Raw genomic sequence first — 16,573 nt, 5'->3', positions numbered from 1 at the left:
CATGATCAAATGCCTAACTTTCACAAAGTCTAGGATAATTTAGGTTTGGCTGCTCTTCGGGGTCCCACTTCCAACATTTTCCTCTTAACCGACTTCTTCCAACTGCCGAAGCATGCCAGAGATAATAAAAATTTATCAAATATCCTTGCCTGGATAAAAATCTGCACTCTCGATTGGGGCCATATCCATCGAGGTTTCGGTGGGGGTTTAAAAACTGCCCCTGAAAAAGCAAGTTTTTCTAGTTGGGTAAATTCTGCCAAAATAACGTAAAGTTCTTTATTGCATGCACAAATTCCTCTAAGGCAGGTCTTTTTCTCTCTCCAGGTCCAGGATTTTCAAGCTGAACAGTCAAATAACACGCTCGACTCGGTTCTGGATTCCCTCGGGGAAGAATTCCTCCTTGGGGGCGATAGAAACGCCCTCGGTGAGTTTTCCGGCACCAGCGGGAGTTTCAAGTTTCCACCCGTCGAGGGGAGGCGGCGGGCCCACTCCCAGCTCCGGGTTGGGCGGCTCCTCTTCCCTGAGCATCGGGTTTAGCTCAAGCCCAGTCCTCCCCGGAAGGAGTCCCCCACCCCCGCGCTCTCCCCCTTTCCCTCCGGTCTCCGGAGCCGCAGCCCGGCCCTCGCGCGTCCCCGCCCGGGACGGGGACCCCAGGCGACGCCCCGCGCGGCGGGCGGCCGCGAGCCCGCGGGCCTGGGAGGGGCGGGGGCGGGGGCGGGGCGCTGGAGGTCTGGCGGCCGCGACTGCGGCGTTGCTTCTCGGGACGCGGCGCGAGGCCGGCCGGCCGGCAGGGGGAGGTCGGGGGCGTGGGGCAGCCCCGCCTTTCCCGCGAGGAGCGGCCGGGCAGCCATATTGCGGAGCTGTCTGCGGTGGCGGCGGCGCCTCTCGTCTCTCGCGGCTCATCGCTCCCTCCACCGCCTCTCCCTCCCTGCCGCAGCCGCGACATCCGGCGCCGCCGCGCAGCGCCCCGGCCACACTCAGGGCGGGAAGGAGCCGCCCGCTCTCGGGGTAAGCCGCCGGCGCCCTACCTTCCCCCACTCCCGTTCCCGGGCTTCGCCGGAGACGCTGAGGTGGCGGGGAGAAGTTTCGGGGCCCAGTGCTGCCCGGCGGCCGCGCCGCGAGGGCCGCGGTGTCGCTGCCCTAGCAGCCCGGCTGGCCAGGCCGCATCCGGGGCCGCGGGAGCCGCGAGACTCTGCCTGAGTCGTGGCTGCGGCCTGAACACGCCGGTGCGCGCTTTTCCCTTCGGGCGTGGGTCCGCCTTCAGCGTCCGCCCCGGACCCCCTCCGCCTCGAGCTCGGTCGGGTTCCCGCCGCTCGGTTGCGGCCCCGGGCTCGGCCTGGCTTGTCCCTTCTAGGCAGTTTGAGAATACAGATTTAAGCCTAGGGAAAATTACGTTTTGCCATGTAGGGAAGCAATTTATTACAACTTCTTCTCCCCGGCCTCCAGTTTGAAAGTAAGGGTGTTGAATTACTAGAGAACGTGTGTTCCGCCCTGGTGGCAAAGGGATGCTGCCTTACGGGGTTTGGGGCGCGAACCTCCCTCAGCCACCCGCACCCGCGCGGCGAGGGCCGCCGTTCTGGCCCCGGCTCTACCTGCTGCTTCTACTGCTGAAGGCAGCCTCCGAGGCCCATAACTTTCTTCGGCCTTTGAGGCAGCCCGGTTTAGTATCTTAGACCCCAGTAGACAAGTTGAGTACATTACAGTCCCCCGTTCCTTTAAAGGGTTGTAAACTTAATTCCCGGGCTAACTTTGAAAGCGGGGGGGCACTGCATTATTGCAGTTTAAATAGAGCACTTCACTTTTTATACAGATGTGGCATGGTTCTTTAACCATTCACAACATGTATTTAGCGTTCTTTGTCATTAAGGAGTGGTTATTAATGAGGCTGGAAATAGGTTAAAAGTCAACTTCATCAAAGATACATTTTAAAATATAGTTGAGATTTGTGTAGAAGACATTTTAATGAGTTCTGTGGCACTAAGACGGGCCATGATGTAATTGTAAAAACCCAAGATAATAAGGGTTTATTTGATAAACGAGCACTTGGACTTAGACATTGCAATCTATTGTTTATGGAGCATACATATTTTAGAACACTAAATACTCTTTTTATATTTCGGACGGAGCTCTGAATGAACAATTGCCCCGTTCATTTTGCTGGATAAATAATAGCTTAATCCATTTGCCATAACAGCATTATTATCGATGGATTTAAGAAGAGAGACTAATATTAAGGATTGCATTTTTTTAAAAAAATTTCAGTATTACATTACTTTAACCAGTGGGCTTTATCTTCCAGAGACTAATTACCTCAAATGCGGTAAAATGTATTGAATAAAACATTTCTTTTGAAGTTAATGGTATCCTGCAAAGTTGATTGCACTGACTTTGTTTCTTTTGCTAAACCACTTTTTAAAATATATGATGGGATTTAATAAACAATACATTATTAGTGAGGAATGAATAGACATGCATTGGAATTCTTTACAGTTTTATTTAAATGAGACAAAATTTGTGGCATTTAGGAATGTTAAATTCTTGCCCTAGTGGATTATACATTGTTTTGTTCACTCCTGTATTCATTCCCAAGCATGGCAGAGCATGTAGGAGAGGCTCAGAAGTTAAATGTAATTAATTTCAGCGTGGGGAAAGTATGTTTAGTCTGTCCTTGGTTTTGGACATTTGTATTAACTGGAAATTAAACTGATATCCTTTTTTCTGTGGCGGTGAGAAATGACAGACTCTGCTGTTCTTTCTCTCTTTTGTTAACTCTCAGTCTCAGGGAGAGAACAAGGCTTATTTCTTCTTTTTTTGCTTCACTATTCCCAAGAGCAGAATTGGATTTTATTATTCATTTTTATCTTTGGCAAGCAGTTGAAATGAAAGTCTTTATGTACTTTTATCTTAATTTCAGTTCTCAATCTTCTAATGTAATCTGTGTATAGTCTAATACAATGGAGCCTGAAATCTTGAATGATGATGGGAGTCTTGTTTTTTCTTCCATTTTTAACTTGATTCAGTTCAACTTGTACAATTTAAAGATGGCAAATTTTAACCAGTATTTCCCAAAGACCAAAGCCTAGAAAAATGTGTTCTATTAAGACTGTGAAGATAGCCATGTTGGTGAACATACTTGATAGGGTAGAGTTAATATCATATCGTGCTATTGCTGTGAATCTGGGAAGTTGAGGAAGTCACCCTTTCTTGGATGGCTTGGACCTCCTGCAGACCAGGAGCTAGTGGGCACTTCTCACGACCCTGATATTATCCTTGGGGTACTGGATTCAGTGGAACTGGATTGGGTTGCTGTAGACTCCAGCTTTACAAGGTTATTTTAAACCTCATGGTGTTAAAAGCCCTTCAGGGAACTCCCCTAACTTATGCAGCAAGTATATCCTCACCTGTTGCGTGATAGAAATGGCCAGTCTGACCCCAGAGAGTTCCTGAATATCTAGCCTCTTTCAGAAGAATCCTGCCTTTACTGTTCATATTAGTTCCCGGTATATTTTTCAATATTAATTTATAATGAACATATTTTAAACCATTTTTAAAGACTATAAAATTAATAAATTTTATGACAAAGTTAAGAAAACCCAGAAAGATGTTAAGGAAAAAGTAAAAGTTCTCCCCAGCTTCCCAGAACCCCCCCCCCCCCCACCTCTCCCAGTCCCGGTCTCTGTTTTTCAGAGGTAATTGCTATTAGCTATTCCTTGTAGTATATAGAAAATGCCAATATTTATGCAAGGGTAAACATATACTTTATATATATCCCTTATTTGCAATTTTAAAGTCTTTAAAAATAAGGTTATTTTGTAACAAACATTGAAAGGGTGTTTATTACTGTGTTGAGCATTAAGTAATTAGTATTTCTCGGATTTTCATCATTTGAATGAAATAAAAATGGAATTTCTGGTAATCTCAAAAGTGTTCATGTACATGTGCAGATTTTCTTGATTAATGATTGAAGGTGAATTCACTTTTTTTTTTTTTTCTGCTAGGGTATGGTATATAACTGACACTGAAAAGTGGTGTCCTTTAAAAAAGGGTTTATGATTTTGGGTAGTGAAATGTCCCTATTATATATGTAGCTTTTTACCTGGGAACTGTTTGGAAAGGAAATATGGTCCATATGATTCAGTTCTTTATTTCTTTGTTCCATTTAATGGTGAATCCTAGCTTTAACTTCCTGGAAGAGAGGGGTTCTTTCAGGTTAGTAGTTGTATAGTTGTTTTTTTTTTTTTCTTTGAATAACCAGTATGTATAGAAACTCTTGCAAATTCACAAAGTTATTTTTTTCCTATTGCAGTGTCAGTTACCTTTTAGAAGAATTCTAAAGTACATTTTATAGAGGCTAGTTACATATGTAAATACGGTATGCATATGAATAGGATGCTGTAGTGACACTGGTTCCTTTTCTGCTTTTCTACATAATTTACATACATTTGAAATAAGAAACTTTTGGGTTCTAGTAAAGTTGATTTATTTGAAAATGATATTCTCTTTACTGTTAACCATTTGGAGAAGAGGTCAGCAAACTGGTTTTAAGGCCACATTCAGCCTACTACCTTTTTTGTAAACAAAGTTTTATGTGAACACATGATGGCTCATTGGTTTACATATTATCTATGGTTGCTGTTGTGCTACAACAACAGAGTAGTTGCAACAGAGGCTGTATGGGCCACAAAACCTAAAAAGTTTACTTAACCTGGCCCTTCACAGAAAAAGTTTGCTGACTCCTGCTTTAAGGTATTATTCATACATTCAGACATTTATAATCATATGCCAGATATTCTTTGCATTTGTTCAGTAAGATAATGAGAACGCCACACTCTAATGGGAATATACTTGTGCCATTTTGTATACCATGAAGTGTTTTTGCTTAAGTGCTCTTTGTGTGTATAAACTGGAGTTCATATTCAGTGTAACAGTGTTGTAAGCATAGTCTTCTGTGATGTGAATTCTGGGTGTTTCTTGTTTTGTACTTTAAAAAAACCCCAAAACTTCTTGTTGCTTCTGTAAATTAACTAATAACCTTTTGATAAATTAACCAGAGTAGTTGTTTGTAACTGAAAATCCTGTTAGTACTCAGAATGATGTGGGTACGAGTATAATAGAGGGACCATTAATAAAAGGGAGAATGGGGACATAGGAAATCTCAGCCATGGTAATTGAATCTAATCACCCTTTGGCTTTTATTGAGTGTGTGGGATGGACTAAACTTTGTTAGACATCATGAGCGCTCTTGATATTTAAGCTGTCTCTAGATTCTAGACTTAAGGAAACTATAAAAACCTAGTTTGGTTATTAAGCAAAGTTGGTATATACAGTTGACACTCCACATCTGTGGGTTCTGCCAACCTTGGATTGAAAATATTTGGAAAAAAAATTCCAGAAAGTTACAAAAAGTAAAACTTGAATTTGCCACATGCTGGCAAGTATTTACATAGCATTTACATTGTATTTACAATTGTTTACATAGCATTTATATTGTATTAGGTATTGTAAGTAATCTAGAGATAATTTAAAGTATATGAGAGGATGTGTGTAGGTTATATGCAAATATAATATTTTATATTTATATATATGTATGTATGTATATAAATGTACATATATTTTGTGTAAGGGATTTGAGCATCCCTAGATTTTGGTATCTGCAGAGGGTTCCTGGAACCAATCCCCTGTGGATACCAAGGGATGACTGTATACCCAAACTGCTTACTATTTACATCTAATCATCAAGCAGCATGATACTTATAGATATTATTAAATGTGTCAAATTAGGTGGCCTTTAAATTTAATTTGATTGTCAAATGAGATTATTGAAAGAGACTTAGAGATGATAAAGGCCTGAATTTGGGAGACCTCGTTGGGAGAAGTTTTGTTTTTTTCCTCCCATGTTCATGGTTGCTGTCTTTTATAGCCTATTGCTTTCTAGTTCGCTCACTTTACAATGTAAAAGATGAGAGGAAAGTATTACCCTTGATAATAATCAAGTGAGTATTATATATGAACTTAATTTACCAACAAAATCAACAAACATCTGAGGCCTTACTGTGAGCCAGACACCATTCCAATTTCTCAAAAGGGGGATTGAATATCTCAAAAGTTAGAAACTTAATGATAGAACTGCCATATAGCCTTATTGACTGCATGAGCGAATACTATCTAATTTTAAAGATATTTAAGAAACATATTAACTTTATTCTGTTTTGAAAATAAGCTACTGTAATATCTAGTGTTTCAAAACATATATAGAATTGTGAGAATTCCTCAGGTCAGTTTGAGACTTTTCTTCTTTTCTTCTACCTAGGTGACTTACATGAACCTATCTTTGTTTTCCCATTTTTAAACGTTTATTATATGAATTTTTGATGTTTCCTTAACTGTAAGATGAAGAAATTGGACTGGATTTAGCTTTCTTACCTTTTAGCATTTAAACTTCATTTTTGTAAATGGTAATGTATTGTTTTTCCACCCTCCTAGGAAGCAATACAGGTATGGTGTTTCTTTTAAATTTACAAAATTCGTTTAGAAAAGAATTTAAATTCAGTGTAAAACTTTGCTTTGTGCCTTATATTTGTTTTAAGTGCTGGAAATTTGCTTTGCGTTTCCAGTAACGTGTGTTTTGCTTTAAAATGTTGAATATTTTATTTCCTTGAACAAAAGTCAGTTCCTACAAAAGTAAGCACTTAATACCTTATTTAGAACTGCGTGCCACCCTTACAGGATATTAATTTACAGAGGTGACTATACCAGTATTAACGTGCACTTACAACAGATCTTTTTAGAGGTAGTCTTTTTGACCTGAAAACAACAGAGGATAGAGCTTTAACTTCTTGACAAGCTCTGGTAATTGGGATGAGCTTGGCTAAAATGATGTCAGAGGAAGGCAGAATAGGGTAGCCAAAAGAGCACAGGACTTGAATGTAGAAGGACCTATGACTTTGTTGACTAGCCTTATTACTTTGGGCAAGTGACTTATCTGAATCTTAATTTCCTTAATTAGAAGAACAAGGGATTGTGATACTTATCTTGGGCAGAGGGAGGAAGGGCAGTTATTAGGAAGATTAGATAATGTAGGTAACGTGGCTGAAGAGTGAGCATTCTACAAATAATTCCATTTACTACCCTTGTCCTTGCTTTTGGCCTTATTTCTTTTTTGCAAAATGGAACTAAAAATTCTTGTCCTCTGCTTCACTTGTGGAGTCACATGGCATTATATAGGTAAAAGTACATTATTATTGCTGTTAAATTCAGTACTTAACAGAGCTAAACAATTTAATAAGCATAGTTCTTTGTATATTCGAGGTTTTAAACCTGTGGGTCTGTGAACTTGAATAGTGAAAAAAGTTGCATCTTTTTTTACACGTTTTCCATTACGAATGTGGGCAGCAGTAGCAGAGACTGTTTCTAATAGAAATTGCAGATATTTTCATGATGCATAACTGTTATTGCAGATCTCAAAATGACATTTAATACCCATTACTTAAAGTTTAATTATTAGATACACTGGTAGATATTGTGATTTAAAGGTTAACAAAGAAGCATATATATTACTGTATCATAAATCTGTGCTTTTTATATTTTTGATATTATAATTCAGTATGATTGATTTTTTTAAATGTAATATTGTGTATTTTATTTTGTGCATTTAAAAATACTTTTCTAGGAAGGGGTTCATAGGCTTTACCAGAGGGGCCCCGGTTGGGGAAAATAATGATTAAGAACTTTTTTTTGTGGATGCCATTATTGTGTTAATTTGACTGCCAGAATTACCTTATTAATTCAGTTTATACTTCTCTTTGTTACCCTGCTTCCCAAACCCCCAGTAAGTTGGCAGAGGACTGCGGAGAGACCACAGTTATGTTCAGGGAAGGTGTCTCAAAAGACAGAAAAAAAAGTACAGTTAGGCTTGGGGAAAAGAAATTCTTAAGAGTAAAATTAGGCAGCCTGGTATAAATTATTGAAGCATCACTGTAGGCCCAGTATGGACAGACTTAACACCTGTTTTACCACCTGACAGGTGGGGAGAGTCTCTTGTTGTGTCAGTGACTAACAGAACTCAAGGTGTTAAGCGTGAGGCTGTTTTTTCCATTGTACTGCAGAAAAGAGGCTGTTTTAGGGTCACCCTCAGAGTTAAAGGACAAAGAGAATGTTTTATGTGAATGTTTCGTCTGAGAAATGTGGCACTGTGTTTGAGTACGTATTCATACGTTTTCTGGAAATGGGAGATACATATGTTGGTGACATCTCTTAATACTGCTTGCCATGACCGTGCTTCATTGGTTCTGTGGGAGTCAGTGTGGAAAAGAGGTAGGGTAAGACCACTTTAAGAAATTTAGGAAGAGTGGGGAGGAAGGAGTAAATGTTGTTTCAATAATTATTTATTATGAGGGTAGAGGGGAGAAGAGTTGACCTTTATTATACATCTTTGATATACAGTGGTTTAGGTGATTATATGGTGTCATTTTTTTAGAGAAGAAAAGAAGGCACCGAAACACAGTTTTCAAGATGAACCAGTTAGAGGTACAAACTCAGGACATATATCTAGGTACCTTGGCTTTTCATGTGCCATTTTATTAAATTGTCCATTGTACTACTAACAGCTGCCATTTTCAAGGAAAAAAATATGCTAATACAATCAAAGGAGGACTAGAAATGTACTATTGAGGTTAAATAATATTATCGTGATATAAATATTTTTTAATGATCACTAAATTGGCTAAAAACTTAGGTTTTAACTACATTTATACACAGCTTCATCCTAAAAAATTTAAGGTAGAATTCTTATGTATGTCATGATATCTTATGAATAAACTGGTATGTAGACAATTTAGTGAAATATATTTTTAAAATTCTTACCTGATTTTTAAAATTAGTAACTTAACAAAAATAAGACCCTGATTAGTATTAAGTGCTCAGTTCTGTATATCCAAATATCCTTTGTAAGGGTACTTGTTTTTTTACTTAGGTGGCTACGTATTCTGCCTTTTCACTTATCCTTATGTAAATGTTGACACAGTCTGTCCCCCTTGTTTTCACATAATTTCAACATTAATTGTGATTTTGATTTTAATCATTGGCTGTTATAATATCTTTGTACTGCTGAGAACATCTTGGTACAGATTACTTTGTTTTATATTTATTTATTTATTTGTGGTATATTTAGGAGAGAACACTGGTCTGAAAATACACATTTTTAGAAGCTTCTTTTAGAAGTAAACCGTATCCTTATTTGCAAAGGCTTTTTGTTAGGCCCTTCACTTCCCAACAGTTCATATAGATCATTTAGGCTTGTTGGAGATTTTAAAAGCTTAATGTGTATAAACTTGGTTTTGTATATGTTGGCCTGTGATATATTTGTACTTTTATGTCACCAGAGCACTCATATTAAACCTAAAGCTTTAATATGGATTATTTTGCTTGAAAGGTCATTTTCTATAGAGTATAACCTGAAGTAACTCTAATATAGAAAACTGGGATAAATTATTTCTTAAAGGAAAAGGAAAAAACTCTACCTTTATTTAGTTCCAGTATTTGAGTAATACAAAACTTAAGAAATTCTGCAAAACCTGACATACGTGATGTTTATTTACCTGCCTAGCTGGTCCTATGTTTGATGAGTACTCTTTCTGTAATTTGAGTGCTGTAACTTAGTTTATAGTCTGGCATCCAGTTAGTGTTCACATTTTCCCTTTGTTCTTCTTTACCAGTGAGAGATGGCACAGGAAGGGCAGAGCAGCCAAATGGCTTAGCAAACAAGAATGATCAGTACATGAGCAAGCTCTCTTGAGTATCTGCTAACTTCTCTAGGGTGTGGCCATGGGGCCTGATATGGTAATGGAATGCTAAATCAAGAAGGTAATGTAAAAATTGATCTCGGACAGTTAAAATTCCTGGTACTGTACGCTGGTAGGAGCAAACCTGAAATACCTCTATAGGGAGACACAGACAGCTCAGGGCTTGCAGGAATCCCACACTGGGTGGGGAGTGGGTTAGGGACATGAGCTTTCTGTCCAAAATTACAAACTCCATAAAGAAACAAGTCATAATGAACTGGAAACAGAAAATTTTATAGTGACATAAAATAAACATTATAGGGGTAAAACGAGGATTCAATACAAATTATAAAATATTGTAGGAGTAAAAGGAGGATTCAATACAAATTATAAAGTAGTATAGCATTAAAATTTATTTTAAAAGACCAAAAGTGAATTTCTAGAAATTAAAATATATAATCACTGAAAATTTAAACTAGTGGACAGGTAAAACATTAAGAACACCATTCAGCAATAAGAATTGCTGAATGGGAGAGACAATGGCTAATAATTTTCCAGAATTTAAGAAAAGCATGAGTCTTCAGAATAAGGAAGCTTACCAAATCTTGAACAAGATAAATAAAAGGAAATCTGAAGAACACACACACACACACACACACACACAGAAAATCTTAAAGGAAAGCAGAGAGAAAAGGCATATTACCTCAGAGAAATGAGTTAAATTGCCAGCAGACTTCTCCTCATCAGTAACAGATGGCAGAAGAAAACTGATATCTTCCAAATGCTGAAGGAATAACAATTTAGAATTCTATATGCAATTAAATTATTACTTAATGAAAAAAGGAAATATTCATTAGAAAGATATAATAATTCTAAACCTTTACTCACTTAATAGCATAGCCTAAAAGCATATAAATTAAAAACTGGTAATTTATAAGAAGAAATTAACATCCACAATCTGAGTTGGGAAAATTCAATACATTTTTTCTCAATTTGATTAACTAGACTAAACTGAGAGTAGAGAGACTATAAACAAAACATTAAATACTTACTCTGGCTTGGTCTAACTTATCAGATGCAAAACATACATTATTTTCATTTATAGCTGGAACAATCAAAAAAGAAATGAAACTGACCAAGCACTAAACATAAAGGAAATCTTAATGAATTCTTTGACTAGAGTATATAGTAAACTTAGAAATAAATAATAAAAAGACAGTACTCTGCCCCTAGGCCTCTGACCATTCTATTTGAAAATTTAAAACTTATTAGTAGTGAGTAGAAATCATAATTGGAAACTGAAACACTTAGAGCTAAACAATAATGAAAAAACTATATATAAAAACCTATGTGGGAAGCCACTAAAGTGATACTTAGAAAAATAGTGGAGTTTTAAATATAAGGTATTTTTCCCCAAAATTATTCCCTCCAAAAGGAGATTTATATTTGTTTCATAGGAACTGTCTCATTGCAAGATGTTCTCTTTCTCTTGAGCATGGAAGTACTGTTTAAGAAAGGCACATTGACCTGAAATGCCTTTACTATACATGTCAGTTTGGAAAGCTCATGGAGCTCATCTGATAAGTGATTTAAATGTAAAAAAGAGGTTAAGGGGACTTCCCTGGTGGCGCAGTGGTTAGGAATCCACCTGCCAGTGCAGGGGACGTGGGTTCGAGCCCTGGTCGGGGAAGGTCCCACATGCCGCGGAGCAACTAGGCCCGTGTGCCACAACTGCTGAGCCTGCGCTCTGGGGCCCGCGAGCCACAACTGCTGAGCCTGCGAGCCGCAACTGCTGAGGCCCACATGCCTGGAGCCCATGCTCTGCAGTGGGAGGGGCCACCGCAGTGAGAAGCCCGCGCACTGCAGCGAGGGGTAGCCCTCGCTTGCTGCAACTAGAGAGGGCCCACATGCAGCAGTGAAGACCCGACACAGCCAAAAAATAAAATTTAAAAATAAATAAATAAATAAAATAGAAGTTGCTTTAAAAAAAATAAAAAGAGGCTAAGAAGTCTAGAGGAGATCTGGTTTTAAAGGTCACTTAAAAATAACACATCTAATTATACTGTGGATATTAAAATATATTCCAACAATACAAATAGGAAAAAATAACATCCTACTAATGTTTTCTATAAATGGGTAATTGTGGCTTGGGATAAAAATTTTAATTTTAGTGATAGATTCACAAAGTACTTTATGTAATCTGGAAAACTTACTGTGATTCAGAAGTTTGATATAGATGCTCATGTCTGATGTGTGAGGAATTTAGATTATTTTACATAATCAGATGATAATTACTTTAAAATAGCCTCACTGGCAAAATAGGGAGATCATTTTACGTTTGGAATTGCCTTATGGTGGGACATATTTAGTTTGTGACCTTAATGCATGTTATTAGAAAAAAAAGATTGGAAATTACTTAGGTAAAATTTCAATTTCAGGGATTAGAATATGAGCCTCAGAGTAAAAGCCAATTAATGAGAAGAAAAATGATGAGAAAAAAGGACAGAAATTAACAAAACAGAAAAATAAAAGAAACAAGAAGATCAACAAAACTGAAAGCTGGTTTTTAGACCAATAAATGAAGCAAACTTCTGGCAAGATTAATCAAGCAAAAGCGAAGACAAAAATTAACAGTATTAGGAATGGAAAGGGGATCATGACTGTAGATGTAGTAGAGATATAAAAAAAATCATGAATATCCCATGAATAACTTTATAGAAATATGTCACCAAGACTTGTGGAAAAAGCAGATTTGACTGTGGGGTGTAGCGATTTAAGCCATGTTTTAGCCATGTTGTATTTGAGGTGTCATTTAGATACTGAGCAAGCCAAGTTAGCCAAGCAAGTCTGGAGATACAGATTTGGGAGTTACTAGTTTATAAATGATGTAAAAGGTTGGTTTTTGAGGCTGTTTTAAGACCTGAGATGAATTTGATAGTAGGGATGAAAGGAGAATTTAGAAGTGGAAGATAGGACTGAAGTACAGTTAGGTTCATGAAGGTAGGTGATTGTAGGTAGGGAATATTTATCTATCATTTCCTAGCTAAGAGTTAGGAAATGAGGAATTTAATACTTCTAACTGAATTTCATAGCCCATTGTATTAGATAAGAAATTTCTCTTGATGAAGTTCCCTGTATGGGGAGAGGTTCATTGACATGTGATTGGCTAAAATTTAGAGAAATGACCTTACTTCGATCCTTTGTTTTTATTTCAATTTGGAGAATTTTCAGTTTTATTAATAATAGTATCTTAAAAAGCAATTGATAATATATTTTTAAAATACAAAATTAACTCTATATTAATTTAGTTGATAGTGTAATGAATAAAATTTCTCGGCAGAGATATTACTTATATAAGCTGATTTTCAGGTAATTAATATATTTCTTACTATAGGTTTTCAAATTGGAATGATAATCATTTTTTTCTGGACAACTAAATGGTTAAAAATGTTACATCTTTTGGTAGGTTTGTAGGGGGAAAATCCAATTTTGTTAGATGTTTGTGAGAACATTTACCCTAAAATAGCCCATTGTTCTTCCTGGATTAAGATTTACTTCTTTTGCCTGAGCGGGAGAAGGTATAATTTAACATTGGTCTTCAGGACAATTCTGTATTTCCGTGAAGGCCATTAGCTTGCTGATGCAGATTAGCATGCAGATTACTAGTGTGCAGACTATGGCTGTTTTATCCACCTTAGGTGAAAAAGTTACTCTTATGTTATTTGTCTCTACTTGGACTTTTAAACTTTCAGGGAGGAAAAATAATTTTCTTTAAAAAGTTATCTTTTTGTAGTTTACATTAATCAGTATTTCCTTTTTTGTCTTTGGCAGTACAGAAGAAAGGTTGAGAGTGTTCCTGAATTCATTTCTTTAGAATCTGAATCTATCTGTTCTCTTCTTTGCCGTCCCTCTTTTCTACCAGTCTGGGTATAGGGGTGAACTTGACTCAGAAAGAGAAAGCATTTGGCCCTTAGTAATCTCTCCTTTGCTATGTGTTGTCTGTAATTAAATTAAAACTTTTAGTTGATGATTGAGATGCTTTATGCTATGTTATTTGAGATGTGTGCTGTTTTAAATCACAGATATAAGTATTTTTAAAGAATGTGAAATAATAGAAGACATTGAAAATTAGAATAAAATGAGAGCTCCATGTTAATTGTAACATTTTAAAATGTTAAAGTTTTATTTAATCTATACAAATTATATTGTTAAGCAAAAACATTACTATATAAAAAGATAATAGATCAATTATGCTTTCTTTTCTTTAACAGAAGAACAACAGAATTCATAAAAGTGAAGAATTTTTAAAGAGGGTGACAAAAAGAGAAGGAAAATGCCGAAACCAGTAAGTGTATTTTATTACTTTTGACACTGCTTACTTAATAAAATATCAGTGGCATTAAGTTCCTTTCGGAACAAGGCAAAGTATTATGGTAGAGTTTTGGGGGGAAAAAAAGCAGTGATATTACTGTTGTTTGTTTTAGATTAATGTGGCTAGAGTACGGTGTTATGTGGGCCAGTGATGAAGAGGTTTAGGTAACACTGTAATTAAGATTACTACAGGTTGTGGGGTCAAACTTAGTTCTTATCCTCACCCTGCCACTTAACCTGACTGACCTTTGTTAGATTAGTTCAGTCTCTCCAATTCTTAATTTCTTCACATATAAAATGGAGATATAATTAGTTACTCACTGGAGAGTCTGGTGAGGATTAGAAGATCCTGGTGAATATACATTCAGTGCTCAGTAAAAAGTAACTTAGTGTTAAACAGGAGAAAATAATGAGAGGTCAGAAGGATCCATGCAGTATTAATTTTCTCATAATTCTAGCTTTGATGCTAGTGATACCAGTGCTGATATTATATATAGCCCTAGATGTTTAATTTAATGGTATATATGTGATCATTTTATTAAGTTTTATAATTATATAATTTGTGGCTAAGGTTTGTCTTTTTATCTTAGGATAAATGTACTTTTCTTCATCTAACAAAATCAGGGGTTATTTTTCAAGAATTTTTTGGCCAGTTATCTTTTTAAGAAAATCATTGGTTGTGGTTATTTGAATTTTCTGGCATGAATGTCACTTTAGAATTACTTTTAAAGATTTAGCAGGTAAAAAAGTGCATTGTCGGAGGGAGAGAAGAATAAAAAGAAGTAAAAGGCATAATCAGTACAGAGCAAGAATTAAATTTCTCTATTTGCAGATGACATAATTATGTAAATAACCTGGAATTTACAAAACAACTATTAGAACTAATAACAGAATTTAGCAGGATTGTTGGACATAAGGTTATATTTTTTAAAAATCAGTCTTCTGTTTTATATACTAGCAGCAAAATTCAAAAAAATGAAGTAAAAATTTCATTTGTAATCGCATCAAAAATATAAAATATTTAGGAATAACTTTACAGAAGCTGTACAAGATCTCTACGCTGAAAACTTATAAGTACTTAAAAGGATCAAAATATATACAAAAATAAACATTGGTCATAGATATGTCTAGAAAATATTATTACAATGTCTGTTCTCCCCAATATATTGGTAGATTGAATGTAATTCTGATCAGTTGAATCCCTTTGGTTAAAATTGACTAGCTGATTATAAAATGTTTATGGAAGAGCCAAAACTTATGTGGAATAGCTAAAGCAATAGCTAGTGGGAAGCAGCCACATAGCACAGGGAGATCAGCTCGGTGCTTTGTGACCACCTGGAGGAGTGGGATAGGGAGGGTGGGAGGGAGATGCAAGAGGGAGGGGATATGGGGATATATTTATACGTATAGCTGATTCACTTTGTTGTACAGCAGAAACTAAGAAAGCATTGTAAAGCAATTATACTCCAATAAAGATGTTAAAAAAAAAAAAAAAAAGAACAAGGGTGGGGCTTCCCTGCTGGCGCAGTGGTTAGGAATCCGCCTGCCAGTGCAGGGGACACAGGTTCGAGCCCTAGCCCGGGAAGATCCCCCATGCCGCGGAGGAACCAAGCGGGTGCGCCGTAACTACTGAGGCTGAGCTCTAGAGCCCGTGAGCCACAACTACTGAAGCCCGCGTGCCTAGAGCCCGTGCTCCACAACAAGAGAGACCACCACAGTGAGAGGCCCACACACCGCAATGAAGAGTGGCCCCCGCTCGCTGCAACCAGAGAAAAGCCCTCACGCAGCAACGAAGACCCAACACAGCCAAAAATAAATAAATAAATTTATTAAAAAAATAAAATAAATAAAAAAGAACAAGGGTGGAGCACTTACACTCCTGGATTTCAACACTTATTTTCAGGCAACAAAAATAAGACAGTGTAGTATTAAAATATTAGATGATAGGATCAGTGGAACAAATTTACATCTCCACACACAAGGTTGTCACACAGTTCAATGGGGAAATTAAATTCTTTTCAAGAAATGATGTTGGAACAAAGAGTTATCCATACAGAAAAATACGAATCTTGACCCTTATATCACAGTTTACACAAAAAACTAACTCTGAATGGATCACAGGCCTAAATTAAAAGGCTCAAACTATAGAACTTCTAGAAGAAAATAGAAAACATTTTTGCAGTCATAGGGTAGGCAAAGATTTCTTTGATAGTACACAGAAAGTTCGAAGCAAAAAAAAAAAAATTGAACATCAAAATTTAAAAATTTGCTATTTGAAAGACAACAGTAAGAAAGTAAAAAGGCGGGGCTTCCCTGGTGGCACAGTGGTTGAGAATCCGCCTGCCAATGCAGGGGACACGGGTTCGAGCCCTGGTCTGGGAAGATCCCACATGCCGCGGAGCAACTAGGCCCGTGAGCCACAA

The 16,573-nt window shown here is 37.3% G+C and overlaps 1 protein-coding gene across 1 annotated transcript in view; it reads left to right on the top strand.

Annotated features, from left to right (window-relative positions):
• Positions 1-778: 778 nt before the first annotated feature.
• Positions 779-16,573, top strand: part of RDX (radixin) — a 69,871-nt gene continuing 54,076 nt past the window's right edge. The window contains exons 1-2 of the mRNA XM_068554348.1: positions 779-1,008; positions 14,051-14,124. Of these exons, the coding sequence (XP_068410449.1) occupies positions 14,113-14,124 (12 nt within the window). The 5' untranslated portion in view covers positions 779-1,008; positions 14,051-14,112. The remainder of the gene's footprint in view (positions 1,009-14,050; positions 14,125-16,573) is intronic.

This window comes from Eschrichtius robustus, chromosome 11 (genome assembly GCF_028021215.1).
Source record: "Eschrichtius robustus isolate mEscRob2 chromosome 11, mEscRob2.pri, whole genome shotgun sequence".
Classification (NCBI taxonomy): Eukaryota; Metazoa; Chordata; class Mammalia; order Artiodactyla; family Eschrichtiidae; genus Eschrichtius; species Eschrichtius robustus.
Note: the sequence above shows the minus strand (reverse complement) of the source record. Positions and strands in the feature narration are given on the sequence as shown.